The sequence below is a fragment of the Chaetodon auriga genome, chromosome 1 (genome assembly GCF_051107435.1).
Source record: "Chaetodon auriga isolate fChaAug3 chromosome 1, fChaAug3.hap1, whole genome shotgun sequence".
Classification (NCBI taxonomy): domain Eukaryota; kingdom Metazoa; phylum Chordata; class Actinopteri; order Chaetodontiformes; family Chaetodontidae; genus Chaetodon; species Chaetodon auriga.
The window spans coordinates 20,657,812-20,675,378 of record NC_135074.1 but is presented as its reverse complement, the minus strand read 5'-3'; the positions used below and the strand labels follow the sequence as shown (position 1 = coordinate 20,675,378).

The 17,567-nt window shown below is 42.7% G+C and overlaps 1 protein-coding gene across 3 annotated transcripts in view; it reads left to right on the top strand.

Annotated features, from left to right (window-relative positions):
* The first annotated feature begins 1,520 nt into the window (after positions 1 to 1,520).
* The window catches only part of dagla (diacylglycerol lipase, alpha), a 35,534-nt gene continuing 19,487 nt past the window's right edge, over positions 1,521 to 17,567 (top strand). For 2 of the 3 annotated variants that reach the window (XM_076729131.1, XM_076729123.1), the window contains exons 1-2: positions 1,554 to 2,132; positions 17,429 to 17,530. In XM_076729131.1, coding sequence (XP_076585246.1) covers positions 17,436 to 17,530 — 95 coding nt within the window. In that variant the 5' untranslated portion in view covers positions 1,554 to 2,132; positions 17,429 to 17,435. Of the gene's footprint in view, positions 2,133 to 17,428; positions 17,531 to 17,567 lie in introns of all 3 variants that reach the window. The other variant, XM_076729115.1, reaches the window with a different exon arrangement.

Sequence of the window (17,567 nt, the reverse complement as noted above, 5' to 3'; positions counted from 1 at the left end):
CAGCCAAGAGCACAAGGACAGATCATTGGTATGAAATTGTTGGGGCAAAATCAACCTTACTTTATGTGCATTTTCCCCCCATTACCCTCAGTTCCCATAAAACTTATTCAGTCATGTTATAAAGAAATGAGTCATGTTGCTTTCTTCTCCATGAAGGGAAGTCATCTTGCTTAATGTTTGCCCCTGTACATATAAAGGTGTTATATGATGTGAGAAATGCTACATTGCAAATGTGCAGAGCAATATCTGTTTCTTACTTTAAAATGCAGAGCAATGTCGCTTTCTCACATTATAACCTTTATTCCTCAAACAATTATTTCCTACATATTGATCAAAATGAATCCTGTTGCAATGGACACAACAGCTTTAAGTCTATTTTAAAACAGCAGATGTCTGCCAAATAACCCCGAGCCCTGAGGTCAGCCGTCTTGGCAGCAGGCTGTGTGAAAGTAAGAAATCCCCGTGACTGCGTAAGGCCAGGTGTCCTGATGAGGTTTTCCTCAGTCATTTGATCTCTTTCTAACAGATTGTTGGCATAACTGACGCTCGCTCGCCTGCATTTTTGACAGATGACACTACACTTATTTTCATCTGGCGAGTTTATGACGTGACGCGGATCCACGCCCAGCAAACGTCGATCCAAAGACGATCGTAATAACAAGATAGGCATCGGTAAAGCACGGAGTTGACGGTCAATGCGTCCTGGTTGACGGTAAAGACACTGCGAAATGGAGTTAGATGGAGCACCAAGTACTTTTATGTCAATTTTATGTCCATTTTTTATTCAATGTCAATTTACACCGAATGTGGATTTAAAATCTCTTTTAATGTAGTCATATGAGGGGAAAAAAGGCGTTTTCAGTTTCATGATGTGACGCAAAATAAATTAAGTACAAATATTGGCAAGGACTAGAAACAAACAAAATTATGAAGCACAGATTCACAAAATACACAAGAAATCAATTGACTTTGACCGTTTTAAGTACATGTTTTAGACGTTTTGTTCACAGTGTTGCTTAAGAATTCATGTTTATTTACCATGCAGGTCAAGCTTGGCCTGCATCGTTGTTTCGTCTCTGTGGTAACGGACGTTGACGTGGGTAAATACTAAAGTACGCATGCGCACTGGCACACTCAGGCCCAATCAAATGCGCTAGTAACGTTTATTCTTTAAGGTAATATACAGATTAAAAAAAAAAAAAAAAAAATTAAAATAGACTGCTCCCTCAAACTAACCGAGCAAGCAAAGGAGTATGAAACTCCCCACCCCGTCATCCCGGGGCCTTTCTGGGACACTTCACAAAGAGGAACGGCAACCTCTCGGAAAACACTGCTCTCTTTGAATCGGTTTCTGCTTCCTTGACATTCACAAACCACCAGTGGCGCCCTCTCTCCGCAGGATTTCCAGTGTGTGCCGTGTGCCGTGTACAGAAGCGAGTCAGGTGTGCGTAAACACAACGTCGTGTGGGATTTGCGCAGCCAAACGCGGAAGGGGAATAGCGAATTCGTGCGTATTTTGTGTGAGAAAAAAAAAATGTCCGAGGGGTTGGGCCAGATTCACGGGAAATGCTCCCTCCGTTTAGCTGCTGTTATCCGTGCCGGGATTCGGGAGTTGTCCGGTTGATGGCACACACAGACTACTGACTACAGCGTGACAACCGAAGGGCTGGTCTTGCTCGTCAAACCCGAAGCACTCTCTCTTCTGTGGATAGGAATCATCACGCCGAGCCCCGACGGAGGGACATGAAAACGAGCCACACTCCGTGAACTGCCACAGCCGACGACGTGTTGCAATTAAGCCGAGGAGCGAGCCGTCAGCCTCTGGCGGCTTGAAAACCACCGTGTAACTGATTCCGCTCTTTGATGGCATGTATCGGGTTTGCCTGACACCCGGCAGATAACCGAGGCAGCTCCAGCTCTTTGATGTCTCTGCCCATTCATCCCTCTGTTGTAATGACGTCTGTATGGTTATTATAATTCGGTCGGTGAGACATTTGTGAATTCATCCCCCTCCCTAAACCCTGAGCCGGTGTCGGGGAGAGCGAGGCTGAGGCGGGTCGGCAGTCGGAAGGCTATGGGAGAACGAGCGGAACCGATGCAGTGGGTCTTGGCAAGGCATCGTCAAAATTCAGGTGAGCAGCCGGATGAGGACACTGACAATCTGATTGATTACCTGCCTTTAGCTGCACACTTACGCATGCATGGGAAGCCAGCCCGCCGCGGCACGGACATTGTGACCTGCCCCCCTCCTTAGCCCACGTTTGAGTCCTGGTTTGAGACACATTTCTTAGGCCACATCCACATTAGCTAGGCCCGCAGGATGCCACCTTAAGCAGCTGTCCTGATTTAAATGAGATTAGACACTACTGCACTACTGCTGCTAATCGACTTGTTGGAATCACACATTTCTGGTGCTGTTGCACGTATGAAAACTCAGGGCTGCAGCTAACTGCAGTTCTAGTGGTTGACTTTCTCCATATATGTCTGTTACTTTACAGTCAATTTACTGTACGAAATACCAAAATGATCACAAATGCATGTCACAAGTTAGGAGAGGCTTAAGTGATGTGACTCAGTTTTGACCTAGTTGGTGTGAACTGATAGTACCCCCAAAGTATTCAGTTGAAGTAAGTTAATTATCAGTTTTTGCTGTTGACTTATTGCTCTTCTTGTTCAGGTCTGCAGAAGCAGACCTAAAGTGAAATGCTTCCCTTTAAAAAACAAAAAACAAAACAGGGACCTGGCACAGGCGACAGCAAGGGGAATGTCACACCTGTTTATCGTGCACACTGTGAATATTTCTCTGGCAATTTGGGCCCTGCTTTTTCTCACGACTTCCATTTGTGGATACTGTTTGTCTCTGTCGCCAATGTGCTCATGCCACTCTGAGTGCAAATGCCTTCACTGAGCCGTGTTTCATCACTAAAGAACACGTCCAAGGGCTTTGAAGAATGATAATATTCATATTGCAGTCAAAAAGAGCGATTTTATTCCTTTTTTCTTTTTTTTTTTTAGCAAAACAAGAGATGAGGTCAGGGAACATGCATGAGGAAAATGGTAGTCATTACACATACTGTAGTCTAGACCTGTTGTTGTTGTCTCCTGTTTTATGGTGAGGCACCAGATAAGTTTGTTATCAGCAGAGGCACGGAGTGTTTAGAGCACACAGATGAGCTCTGGACTGTATCCCAGCTATTCCACTATTTTCATCTTTCTTATTTTACACTGATTCCTGCCCTGCCTCTTACCTTTAGCCTACTGAGTATAGACAAGCTTATACAATACATATTTAATCAGATTTAAATAAAAAATCAATCCAAGCGCAGCCTTGTGAGGCGGCATCAACAGCAGTGTTTACACTTGGTTCTCTGGCATCCCTCTAGGCTTCAACCCTAGTGGAAACCAAGTGCCTCCAGGGAGTCCTGGCAGATACAGTACATTGTCTCTCTGTTTTCCAAAGCATTGTGTGTGAAAGCTGGCGCCTCTGCTCTAATATTGACTAATTATTTGAGATTATTCGATTCAGCAGGGTCTTATGCTGGTCGGTAAGGGCTCGCACTATGTTGGGATGAAGCAGCAGCACACTGGATGATTTTGCAGTATTCGTTCTAGTCCCGCAGCAACCGCTGTCAATATTAATGAAGCAAATCTAATCATTTGTGGTATTCCAATATTGCTTTTGCAGGATTGCAAATCAAGTCAGTATTGCTTTTTTTGTCACACGTGTGCCTTTTTTATAATTCAGATGTTCCTGATGTAAACCAGGGAGTTCAGATCAATTATATCTACAGGATAAGGTCTAACGTGGCATTTAAGAACCACCTAAAGCTTGTTCTTTTAAATTTGGGTGGGAATATAACATGACTACACCATAGCCAAAGATTTAGATGCAGTTGTTCACAGGTGAGCAGTAACTACCTTAAATAGAAGGAAGTCATGTGAGATGTTACTGCCTAAGCTGTTGTTTGATTTGTTTTTCATGTTTGTTGTGTGATTTGATCAGTTCCTCTTCTCCTGTCAGCGTTTGGTGCCTGTTGTTAAGTTTTCTCTGTGATTCCTTCCCTCTGCCTCATTTTGTCCTCAGCTTCCCCTTTCTCACATAGTTTGTGCTGCCCTCAAAGGCTTAAGGCTTTATGTGAAATCCATAGTAAGGCTGTGGGTTTGTAGCCTCACTTTGAATGAAATGCCTCCGGTACACTTTTATATTGCTTTTCGTATTTGTTTAAGATAATAATGGCACTCCAGTAGAGCCGTGCAATTATCTGGAAATAACGCGCACCCACTGGCCATTTTCATTGACCATGGTGTAAATGTCGGTGTCATGTGTATGTTGCTTGTGTGTATATGAAGCCACAACAATCATCAACGCATATGGATATACAGTATATGTGTGTCTCTGCTGTGACAAATACCATGTAAAAGGAATACATTGGTAGCACTCTTGTAGACTAACAAGCATGCAGTCATGCAGAAATGTTGTAGGTCTGTATAATCCCAATCTGTATTGTCGTGTCATGTTGTCATGACATGTAGGTGAGTGCTCGTGAGAGAAGAATGGACTATATTGAAAAAAAACACCCAGACACTTTTACTCACTCACTTAGGGAAGACCTTTGATTGATGTATTTGAACATATAAGCTCAACTGAGTGATTTAAGCGAAACTGTACACTTTTAGTTTAACTGCAAATATTGAGCCCAGGCTTGAATTAAATGCTTTGTCTGAGATAATGAACAAGACAAAATGTGATGCTCTTGTTTTGTAAGTATAATGCCACGGGCCCTTGAAATTGAAGGTCATTTAGTTGTCTGTGTTCAGTGCGAATTTCAGCATAAAAGACACCTTTTATTTCTGTGAAACGTGTTAATTGAAAAGCAGCATTTTGATAACCAATTATTTATTTGGAATGGACTGAAAATGGTTTATTCTCAAGATTCGGATTCATTTGTGTTCATTTGTCAGACACGGAGCTTGAAATGCAAGTTTATGAGAGATAATGAGGCAATAAACATTTTCATGTTTGCAGTTGCTAATTACCCTCCGCTGTATCCAGTCCACGTACAAGACTTTGATTTGTGTACGGTCTTCGCAAGGTCTTTTAGAGATGTAGATGTCATAGCATGCATCTTAATACACTTGCTCTTTTTAACATTGCATCAAGGGACAGGGGATCCAAATAAGCCGTATAGAAAAGGGCATCGCTCTGAGATAACACCCTTGACCAGTATTGATGGTCTGACAGGTGCCGGCAAGTGTGTGTTGGTGTGTGTCTCCTCCTGGACGGGCTTGCATGTACTGCAACATCTATGAGCTGCAGAACTGAAATCATGTGATTCTGCAGCGAAGCCATTAATAGACAGCTGTTCAATGAAAGTGTGTGAAAAACACCAATTTCAAGTACCACAGTGCGTTCACCGCTGAAAGCCTATGGCTGCCGTAGTGTGTTGCATGGACACAACTGCTGCAGTTACTTTCAGGACCTGACCACGTAGAGATCTGCGCATGGTTTGTGGCAGCAAGCCACAGACAGGTTAACAGAGCGCATATGTTACCACCCCAACACACAACACAACATTCATGTATACACAAACACACATGCAATCTGCAGTGCACATACTATCACATCTACTGAAAGAAGAGAAAATGGAGTGGGAAGAGGTGAAAGGGATTGAGTGGGTGGCAGTGGGAGAAAAAGATGGAGAAAGAGGCAGAGGGAGAGTAGGAGTGAGTGGCACATGGCTTTCAGTCTAAAAAAAGATGAGCAACACGAAACCAAAACCAGAATCTGGATTAGCTAGATAAGGGAAAGGAGGGGGACAGGGGAAGGCTCGAGGAGAAAATGTAGGTTTCCTCTGCACCGAAAATGGTGCAGATGCACATGCTCGGTTTGATGCTCATAAATGTCCTCTAAAATATGAATACTGAATGAGTGTGTGGGTAGAAGGAGAAGAAGAGGAGAGAGCATGAGGATCGGAAGACAGAAGACGAAGAAGGCAGAGGGTGAGATGGAGACGGCGGATTCTTCAGGATGGACAGAATACCGCTGTAGTGTGACAGAATAGAGAGAGACAGGATCATTAGAGACAGCGGGAGCGGAGCCAGGGATGTGACAAATCCTGGAGACAATCTTGATCTGAGCGGAGTGTGACACTGACCCAGGCAGAGAAAGAGAGAGACTGGAACAGATGGATGTATGACAGAGAGCAGGAGACGGAGAGATTTGGGACCGTGCTGCAGTCGCGCCAACCGGCATAACCTCGTCATTTCTTGCAGACAGCGCCCCCCCCACCCCCCACCCCACCCCCCCCTTCCCAAGCAAACATTTTTCCTATCTTGTTGATTCCTATTGATTCTGACACCATAACAATCTACCCCCAGGACAGGGAGGACACTGCATACCTGTGTGCTCCCACAGAGCTTCTCTTTAATAATAGTTCAACAATTAATTATGCAATAGTCCTTTAACACACATAACGCCGTGAATATGACTGGGTTGATATTGATGTGAGTCAAACCTGGGTGATGTCATGGTTGAATTTCACTGCCCAGAACAGACTTCCACATCTGCATGTGGTCTGTCAACTTTGTCCCCAAATCCACTTCCCTACATTTTGTGTGTACAGACGGCATGACATTTACGAGTACTCTTAGCTCATACTTGCTATAAAAACTACATGTACTTGTAGCAGGATGCGTTCGGGGGTTTAAATGAAAGCCGGGGTCTGTTCACGTGTCTTTTCGGTCATACCTTAGCCTACATAGATTCTCTACTGGTGTGCTGTGAGTGGAAGCTGCTGCTCTCTGCTGACATTTAGACTCACAGTGTGCGATGAGTGGCACTTATAAGCGGGAGCAAGTAAAGAATTACACCCCTACTGATTATTGAAACGTGTCCACAGGGGTTTTTTACTGTATCTATCGGAGCAAGATGATCTAATTTAGACATGTTGTTCTCTGTGTATTTACTGTCTTGCTCTTGTGCACTTCAGAAATGGAGTTAATGCTTTTGAAATGCTCTGTCAAAACATTTTGATCCAGCGTGATTACTGAAGAAGAGGTGAAGGTCGCTCGTCAAAATATGAAGTCTTTTAAAGCACAATTTAGGAAATATATGGTTGTCAGCAGAGCGTGAATCAGAGCAGAGCATCCTACTTTTGGATGGACACAGTTTCAGTACAGTAGTATCACTCACTTGACAAAGCAAAAGGGCAACAATGCTGCAAAATACACAACACATTGCTACTCAGGCGTAGCTTCCCTGTTTCTAAGGCACGCTGCATAAAAAAAAAACACCTGTTTGTTGGTGGCTTTGCCAGCATATACCTTCGAATTCGAACTCTGAAAGCAAAGTTTTTTGAAGTGATGCTCTACCCCAACTCTGTCTGTGTCAGTCTCCCTCTGTAGGCCTGAAAGGTGCCTGTTAGTGAAATGGATTCCACTGGTGACACTTTTTCACAGAAAGAAAGCATCAAAACATCCATAGGAACTGCTTAAACCACCGTTGCAGCATAATCGAATTCTCTGCTGTCCGTGCATGTGCTCAGTAATATGGTGTCTAATGGTTGAGTTTCACAGTGACATGGCTGCGTGCTTCCATAGCAGCTGCAGAGCTTCGAGGGGCAGTAGCGCATCACAAAAGCTGTGTATTTAGCCATTTTCTGGCGAAAACGTGCCTGAGACAATTCTTGACGATTTCAAAAGGTTTCTGTGGTCATTCAGATGTTGACTTCTTTCAACAACAAGAAGGGGACACTTGTCATCCATTGTATTTGACAGAAATCCAGTTGAGGTTGAGGAAATAACGGTCTTTGTACAGTGACCTTTGAAGCTGACAGAGGGTGAGTGTGTGACACTCAGGACGTCCTGCAGTTTATGGTTGAATTATCACTTTGAAAGGGAACACGTGATGAGGTTCAGGCTTGACCTTATCTGTTAGAAGTGGTAGTGCTGTTAAAAAAGGCGTGTTTGATCATATCTAATTTCATTTATCACCTCTAAATCCTGGAAATTATATGTGCACGTGTGTGTGTAAATGTTTGCCGCACAAAGTCAATGGTCAATGTTCTTCTTCTTCTTGAGATTGGTTGACAGAGTGGTGACGGAGGTTTCTCAGGTGGAGAAAGTGATAGAAAATAAAAAGGCTATAACCAACAGGCTGGTGATGCTGCTGTAGGGGGCTCACTGCAAGCGAGATGGAAGAGTGAGATCCCGAAAAACCTGCTGCTTGTCGTACCAGTACACTCTGCCACAATGCTGAGTTCAGATGGAGCTCAAGTTTGCTGTGTGTGCAGATTTCAGATGCAGGTCCAGTATCTGTGTCCACCTCAGGAACATTGTATTGGTAGTATACTAACAGTGTTGCGTGTAATCTTTTGAGCTGTGAGACCAGGTGAGTTTTAACTTGTACCCTTTACGGCCGATGGTGGACGAGCGTGTGCACCATCTGACTGAAGACATCTATAGGCCCAGTTAAAGCAAAAATAACATTGTTGTGGATGTTACCAGGTTGTAGCATGTGTAGGAGATGCATCAGACAGTTCAAAAATCATTGCCAATAAAACATGCTGTGCTGCATGCCTGTGTCCCTGTGCATGTCAAAGACAAAGCCATTATGACGGACGGGGAGCCCTGTCATTGTTGTTACATCATTGTTGTTGCGTCACGTGGGTACGGGCCTGGGCCTGGCACACAGTAGCACGCCGTGCACAGCACAAAAGCATTGCTCACATGCAGGAATATGTCACAGCCTTTTCACAAAACACATGTCATTTTGGATTCAGACAGAGTCACCAGCTCAGGATGAGAGTCAAGAGTGTGCATGACTCATGCTGTGTGCAGAAAGCATATCATAGCTGAGCCGGGGGACAGCAGCTCAGCCTGGAGCTGTCTGTGTATCAGTGTTGCCCTAAAGGTCAGGTTTTAGACATTTAGATGCTCTTTTGATCTCTGGTAACAAACAGCAGGGTGCGCGATGTGTGCCAGCTTCAGGTGCTGGAACTAAATGTATTTGCTGCTAGAGAGGTTTAAAAATGCTAACTTGTTTGCAATTTCCACCAATTAATGGCATTAGGAAGTTTCTCTGCAATTCTGTCAACATCAATAAGGGATCAGCTTGGTATATGGGCTGCAAAATTCCTAGAACATTCAAGGTGGAAGCTTTCCATGGGAATTTATGGCACAAAACAGGAATAAAATGGAAATATAGTGGTTATTTGCTACGGCCATGTCATATGCTGATAGAAACAAACCTTTTACTGTATTATAAGCAGACATAATTGGAAAATCTCTTAAGTTGAGCTTTAATTAAATGAGTTGAAGAACGAATGGAAAGACACAAATTAAAACTCCACAGTTAGCAGGCTCAATCAAGCAACATCCCAATAGGTAACAGCGCGCTAGAAAAAACTAGCAGAAGGTGTTAACAAGATAGAAACTCTCTGCAGTTCAATTAAATGGGCATGCCATTCACAACCATAATCCTGACTGTGCGTCACTACCAAGAAAATCGTTTAGGGTATAACTGAATTATATGAGCAAACCACGAGTTAGTTCAATTAATATGCACAGTAATATTGAAGTTTTGGATATTAGTGGAATGACAAATTTGCTGTCACAGGCTGTGACTTGGGGGCATCAGTATGCTTTGAAAATGTAAGAAAAAGTTGTGATTAACCACAACTACTCAAAGTGATTGATTTGACACTAATCCATACGGTATGGAAAAACAGAAATCCGATTTGGAAAGGGCTGTATGAAACAAAGGTCGTTAAAAAAACAACAACAATCTGTTAATCCACTGGTTGTCTACGCGTAAATAGTGTGTATGGTGTCCAACTTCAGTCATGTTCATTTTGCACCATGGTCCAAAAGTTCTTCCTGTGATTCATGTTTTTCCAATGATTTATAGTAACCATGTCAGAAACATAAAGACTAAAGCTTGTAAAGTGAAAATATGACTTCCAGTATATTTAAACTAAGCCTTGCTTTATGTTTAAATGTGACTGTGATGTGACTAGTCCCAGTTGCTGTTTTTCTTTTTACCATCTCCATTTTCAGTCTCTTTTGGCTACTCATCATGTCGATTGGAGTTGCCAGAGTTCGATCGTAATAAAATGAAATGTGCCTTGAACCGTTCATAATTGTTGTTTTTGGAGTGTTTTGGATGCTTGCTGTGAAACTGGTATTCGTCATCTATGTCTGTCAAAAAGTATGTGTATTTTCCGTTTGCTGGTTTTGAATTAGTAAGTATGTTGTCATAATTTACAACAGTCCAAGTGTTTCCACCTTATGGACATAAAAACATCGCCGCCTTTCCGGTGTGGTCCCACATTCTCAAACACAACTGTCAGTGCAGCACAGTTAATGTGAGCAGGATCTGTTAGCATTTCACTATAATGAAAAAGGCTAAGTGCTTCTGCTAATGTCTATAGTGGAAGCTAAACAGCACCACTAATAGGCTAACATCCCCTGGGCTGATGGATGGGAAAGCCCTTGAGGAGGGAACTGCTATTAGCGAGGATGTTGGGTGGAGACATATACTGATGACCAGAGTCTTCTTCCATGAAATGAGGCTAGCAGAGCTGATCTCGTCAGAGGTCAGTGCTGATTAGTTGTACAGCGCACCGATTACAAGAGCAATAGGCTCAAATTTGTGTATGTCACTGTGCAGCGTGGTGGTTTGCCTGTGTGAGATTATCGGGCCAGTGTGCGCTCCACTGTGAGGTTTTGACTTGCGTTGACTTGAAGACGTTAATCATCAACAGAGAGTGAAATTGAAATTTGAAGATTGAGATCTGCTGCACTCGGATCACACACAGATGGTTAAACGGACTCTTTTCTGAGGTGATCTCATCACATTGATCTCAGAATCTCAGGAGTGATCAATCGGAAATATTGATCGACCTGTGGCTACCGTTGTTGCCTAACAGAGGGCTGAGAAGATAGAACCTGAATACAGACTGAATACATACAGCAAAGTCCGCCTTCCCCAGGGTTGTGTTAAGAATGATTGATGAGATGACATGAACAAAAAAGGTGATTGTTAATGATTACATGGCTCCAAAGACAATGGATAATAATAGTGGCGCTAATGAAAATCCTTTTCTAAAAGCAATTTAGAAAGTGCTTCACGGGTCATAACCACTGAAATGATTAGTCAGTGAATCAATTCTTAATCGATAATCAGACATTTAATCCAAACTTTTCATCGATTCGGTCCCTCTGGCTTTATGAAGCAAAAATGCGAAACATTCTGCGGCTTCAGCCTCTCAAAAATGACGATTTGCTGCTTTTTCTCTGTTTCATATCAGTGTAGAGAGCATATCTTTGGCCCGTTAGTTGCACAAACAATTTAAAGGCGTCATTGAGTAATTGCGATGGACATTTTCATGAATTTTTCCCTTTAAGCTTGAATAAAAAATCCCAAAACAACAAAGGACGCTCAGTAAAAGGAATAAGCAAGGACCAACCAGTCAAAATGATCTGAGAAACGCCAAATTGTTTTTAAAAATGGAAGCTAATCAGTCTTTCTTTTAACATCACACACCCTCTGACAGCCAGATTTCATGAAGACAGTGCTTATGAATGACTTCCCAGGTTTTAGTTGCCATTGCTGTACTATTTAAAGTGGGAAGCTCAGCACTGATAGGTCTGAATCGATTTTACGTTTGCGAGGGTGCCATCGTGTTAGCAGTTGTTTGTTATATTGAACAGATCATTCCACATTAGGGATATCTTAAGGCAGTATAGGGTAGGAAAAAGTGTAATAAATCACTAAATGCATGCTGGGATAGGCTCCATCCCCTTGACCCTGAACTGGACTGGCGGTTTAGAGAATGAATGGATGCATGGATAGATGGAAGGAGCTGGGACTATGTGATTGGACTTTTTGCTTTTACTTAGAAACTTCACCCGTTACACCACAACAAGGTCGTACTCTCTAATCCCATTTAATGTATAATTATGTCATAATGTTTTTTTCCAGTGTCAGGGCCTCTTCTGGGAGTTGAAGCCGTATCGTAACAACAGGCCTGGAGGAGAGTGCTGATAACAGTGTCCCTGGCGGTCTAGTGCGCGCCTTCTGCATTTAGGAGATCTGCTTGATTTCACCGGCCTGATTGTTTTGGCCTAAATGAGATTTTTTTTTTTTTTTTTTTTTTGGGGGGGGGGGGGGGGGTAGTTCAGATGTTCCTTTTTTTTCCTTTCCCCCGTTAACTTTTCTCCCTCCTTCCACCGTCCTCTTTAATGGTACTCCAACCCAAATAGAGTTTTACAAGTAGATGTGAGATGGCTTCAATCACATGAGCCCATTCACACACCCTTGTTTCTTTCACTGGCTTTGTCGTTAGGTCAAAGCTGATGAGCCGCATAGCAGGGTAAAAATGCAGAGATGGCATCTGTAGGCGGAAAGCGGGGCCATCCCAAATGTCCTTTCCTCAAGTTCCCAGCTTCCTCTGCAGCTCTGGCTCTCTAGGAATAATCACAGGAAGTACCCAAGCTTTATATTGGCATATCCGACCATTTGCTGCGTAAGACTGAGAGCAAAGAGGTTTGTCTTCCAAGCAAACACTACTACAGCAAATTTCCCTGTGTTGTCCGTCCTCTTCCGTTGAAGGTCTGCCAATCAGTGAGACCACCTGCTGTAGTGCTTTGATTGGAAGGAAAGCCATCATGCTGTCACTCCACTGCTCATGGTTTAACCCCTCTGCCTTTGACGCAGTTAGCCAGTTGTAATCACCTGCCAGCACCGCTCAGGCCAAGTGGCTGTGAAATACAATTTCTCTGTCGCTAAAACACTGAAGGAAATGGCTGTTACAGGGCGCAAATTGTCCTGTAACATTTGTGCCCGCTCCATAAAATCACAGTTTCTTGGTGTGTTATATCCGTAAGGCGTGTTATTCAAAGACATCAAGGAGGTTCGTATTTTCTAAGATAAGATAACAGTTTATTAATTCCCTGCAAGGGAAATTAGGGTGTTATAGGCGGCAGCAAAAGCAGCAGGAATTAGAAAAAGGAGATGTAGAGGGGAATGAAAACATAGAAAATAGAAAATAAAAAATCAACTATATGTATACATTCTATAGGAAGAAGGAGGGGGGGTATTAAGAAAAATATTGCTAATGGGGAAAAAGATTGAAAAAGCTCTTAAGCTTTTACCATCTGAGCCTCTGTGTCAAATGCTGTGCTGTCTGTGGGGTCTCAAGTGCTTTGAGCCCCTTTTCATAATTAGAAAGCAGGGATCAGATAAAAGAAACACACTGGAATGAAATCTGGTAGCCTTACAGTGAATAACAGTTTCATGAAGCTCACAAGACCTTTGTGTGTACATTCAACTTTATAATGCTGTGTTGTTCCAGTAGTTTATTGTGTCGTTAAGCCGCACAGTTTTACAACACACATTAAAACAGCTGCATGAAGCATTCAGTGTAAAACCGTGAGCACGCCCTTGAACGTCACTGTGTTTAAGTGTGTTCTGTAGGTGTTTGTTTTCTCGTTAATTATTTTTGTGTGCATTTATTCTGTTTTAACCGCACTCACGACATCATTGGGAACAAGGGCATGCCTTGGAAAAAAAAAAAAAAAAAAAAAAAGCCATAGCGTTCAGCGTCTTTCAGTCAGCGCTGGGGAGGGTCTTAATGTGACCACTGATGGAAGATGAGTAGTTAATATTTTCCTTTTTCGTTGCTGCTGACTGTTTATATTCAAGCAGCTGCAGCAGGTGCTTCACAGTCAGGTGAATAGCGGGCATCTGCTTGATTAAGGCCATTCACAAAGCAAAAGTAGTTCCAGCATTCACTTCTTCCTCTCAACAGAATAGAGAGGAATTGATTTGACTTTTATGGCTAAAAGATCTAATATTGATATTCTATATGTTTGAAGTGCCCTGTTTATATTCAGTGTTACTCACCAAAGCACGTTGTGTGTATCCTTGAGAGCCAAGTCTTTCTACTTGCCTTTGCACATTTGCTGTGTCGGTGTATCACTGCAACCTGTAGATAAGTGGAATAATGTGAAACTATCGGCAAACAATAAGCAAAACAGCCCACCTCGTTAAAACATGTAGTTTTTGAACACTGCCGGTGTTCAAAACCTGCACAGGCTAATTTAATCTCTACAAAAACACATTAGGAAACATAATTAATGTACGAATTTGGAGAAAGTAATCAGCAACTTACTGTTAGACCAACACTAAAGTCAAATAACCAGGACATAGAAAACTCAATTTACTCTCCGTCTTCCTTCTAAACTCGTAGAACTGCTCTCGTCTCCTCTTTCATTCCCAAGACACAAAACACACTGATGTTAGATGTTGCTTCTGACGCGCGTGTGGCCTTTTTGGCAAGGGAAGAACAACAAACGTAGCACACCTTACAGCAACATGGTCAAAAATCGCATCACGTAGCTGATTTTCTGTTTTACTGCAAACGGTTTTGTACAGTATCCCTCCGTCCCAGTTTTACTGCAGTAAATATATTTTGTCAGGTAAAATAAAGCTGATCATGTGATGTGAGTCTGAAAGTGACACAGTGAGCTTGGCTTTTACAGCTCAGTAGGTCTCCAGCTTTCTGTAATGTAGATGCCAGCCATATTTACACTAAATGTCTTCTGCCTGCTTCATCTGAAATATCACCCAGTGTTTGCTAGTGCGCATTTAGCGACGTTAAGCAGAAAATCTGAACCGAGCAATCCAACATTCGTCGAGTGAGATAGTTGTGGTTGGTCAGGGTCAATCCAAATAGAAGATGTGACAGAGAGAAGTCACAGTCACCATCCTGTCCTGCTGAACAGTATAGGAGCCCATATTTTCCCCATGTTGGTCCTCAACAATAGGTGAAAACCTTTGATTAGACAAAATGCAAATCAGCGCAGGTGTTTCTCAGCTCAATAAGCAGTAAAGGAGATAACAGGCACACGGCTAAACACTGAGCATGAAAAGGTACAAAGAAGACCCGTCAGAATATGCTTTGAGTTTGCGTGAGACAGGTTTCTATTCTGTCGATGCGAAGCTCTCGGACTCTGAATATTGAATTTTGTTACAAGTTAAAAGTCCAGCGCACTCGGGGGTGCATGGGAATCCTTTCTGACAGCAAGGTCTCCACTGTTTGTGTGTGTGTAGCAATATAAAAGAGAAAGGTTTGTAAAAAGGTACTTCTCCACCTGATCTGCACAGAGGAAATGCCAGTGTTTCTCTGTAATACTCACACATCCCTACTGAGAGCTATGTAGGTGGTAGCACAAATGCCTCAATGAATGTTTTTCTCTCTTTGCCTGATTTTTCTTTTTTTTTTCCCTTCAGAGGTAATTAGGTGCATTCTTGTTGAAGTACAAACCATGAAGTGTATATTCTCTGCACAAGAATTGTTTGTTCATATTTTCAGGTAATTTCTCATCGTTGATAAAGCTGGGTGATGTCATTTCTTTTGCGTCTTAGTCTCAGAAACCTTAGATCCCTCTTGAATTAATGATGATGTGCTGAGCTAGTTTATTGAATACATTTAATACATGTTGAGCATGACAATGATTTGAAGTCTTATGTCAGTGTCTGAAGGGGAAACTCCTTGTAGTCTGTCCAAGGTCTGATCTTTAACTCAGCATTTATGATTAGTAATGCAGATTTTCTTTTCAGGCGCTTGTTATCTCTCGTGAAAGCGAGTCCTTTCAGAGACTCTGTCATCTGTGCATCTGTCGGGATTGTTAGGACGAGGAGTTACACAAGAAACCCTTAGTACACTCATACTTCTTTATTGTTTATAGTGAAAAGGGGTGTACTTCACATGACATTGTGAAATACAAAGCACAAGGGCCACGGGTTCTGCAGACAGATGTTTTTTTTTCTACAGTGGTTCAGCAGGATTTGCATTATCACCCTCTAAACGAGTATGTCACCGGTCACCCTCACACTGAGAATGGAATGGCGTGCATGCCGTCTTGGCACTACCTGACATGCACAAGAGAAAAAAAACATTGCTATACATTCCAGTCCAGTTAATTTCAACAGACCGGTGCGAGACTTGCAGCACGAACAAGACACATAACGTCAGGGAACACGAGTGTGAACAAACAAGTATCGAACAAAGGAAGAGTTTTGATGCACCTCGAACTTGTTTTGTCAGTACTTGGCTGTTTTTGTCCAATCTGACCACTTGCAAGTGGAGTTCACTTAAATGCACAGTTGGACATCGCTGACTCTTTGGGATCCATTTAAATTAGCAACCTAAGTCTTGCAACTCCTGCTTTTTGCTCATTCATGACCGCACCAAATTCCCTCTGCAGTTACGCCCGCTGTGGAAATCCAGATGATTCTATCTTTGCTGCATTATTTATCAGCTTCAAACAAGAGATTCTTATATATATATATCTTGCATCATAGTACATTTACCTTTCTGACTGAGGAATGAAGCGTCTGTGCCTCGTGCTGTTTTATGCAGGCACGATGCAGAGTGAGACTTTAACAACTGTGATGACTGTGTATTTAAGGGCGAAATGAGGAAGGTGCTGCCAGTTTCTCAGTAACTAAAAAAATGTGAAAAAATGTTCTGAAACAATACTAAAAAGCAGAGGAGTGCTGGATAGTGACCAAGAAGAAATCTGAAATGAAGTTGTGCTATTTTATCTATTGCTAAGCTCATCTCCACCTCATAGCTTCATGTTTTTTTATAAATGGTTTTGGCATGACGGATGGCGTATTTTTTTTTGACAGAACCGACAAGGCTGTCCTTTTTGCTTTCAGCAAATATGCAGGAACAGCTCAGTATAAGGGCTGTATCAGCCTGTATCAGCACCATAAGGCCTGCATCAGCCTCTCTGTGGCTCCTTCTCTCTCTATTTCCTTCCCACCATGCTTTTCACAGTTCATTTCAGTTTCGCCCAGAGGCAACTTGCGTAAACTCACAATGCTTCCTCAACAAAGAGAATGGACAGAGTGAGGTAAAAGAAGCTTTTTCATGGGGCCATAACCAGCATGGTACCATCATATATCGAAGCTGGTTCTCCTCTTTTTGTTCATTAAGTGGTGCATTTTCTCTGCATCCCTTCACCCGCTTAGTCCCATCCTCTCCACCTCCCATTATCTCTCACTCTCCTCCTCTGTGCGAGTCTATTTCCATCATAATCCCTGCAGCCCTCTCTCAGTTTTGATATAGGTACTTTATGAAACAGAAAGTAAACCTCTGGCCTGTTCAGGTTGATGATGCCGATCTTTTAGCAAGATCTGACCTGTTGACACACCCGTGCCAGTATAAATGTGTTCATCCATCATTGCTTTGACCTTCTTTAGTTGTTCTGAAGCTCGACATCATGTCAGATTATGATGCGCAGTATGTAGGACATACACCTGTGGAGAATCGAGGCATAATGACTTTTCAGACAAAGATACAAGGTGGCCGTTGATGTCCCTGAAGTTGTCTCTCTCCCGTCGGTCTTCCCACAGGGCAGTGATGCCTGGCATGGTGATGTTTCGGCGGCGCTGGTCAGTTGGCAGTGATGACCTGGTGCTGCCCGCCCTCTTCCTTTTTCTATTGCACTGCATCTGGTGAGTCAGCGTTTCTTTCACTCTGTGTTTTTTTTTT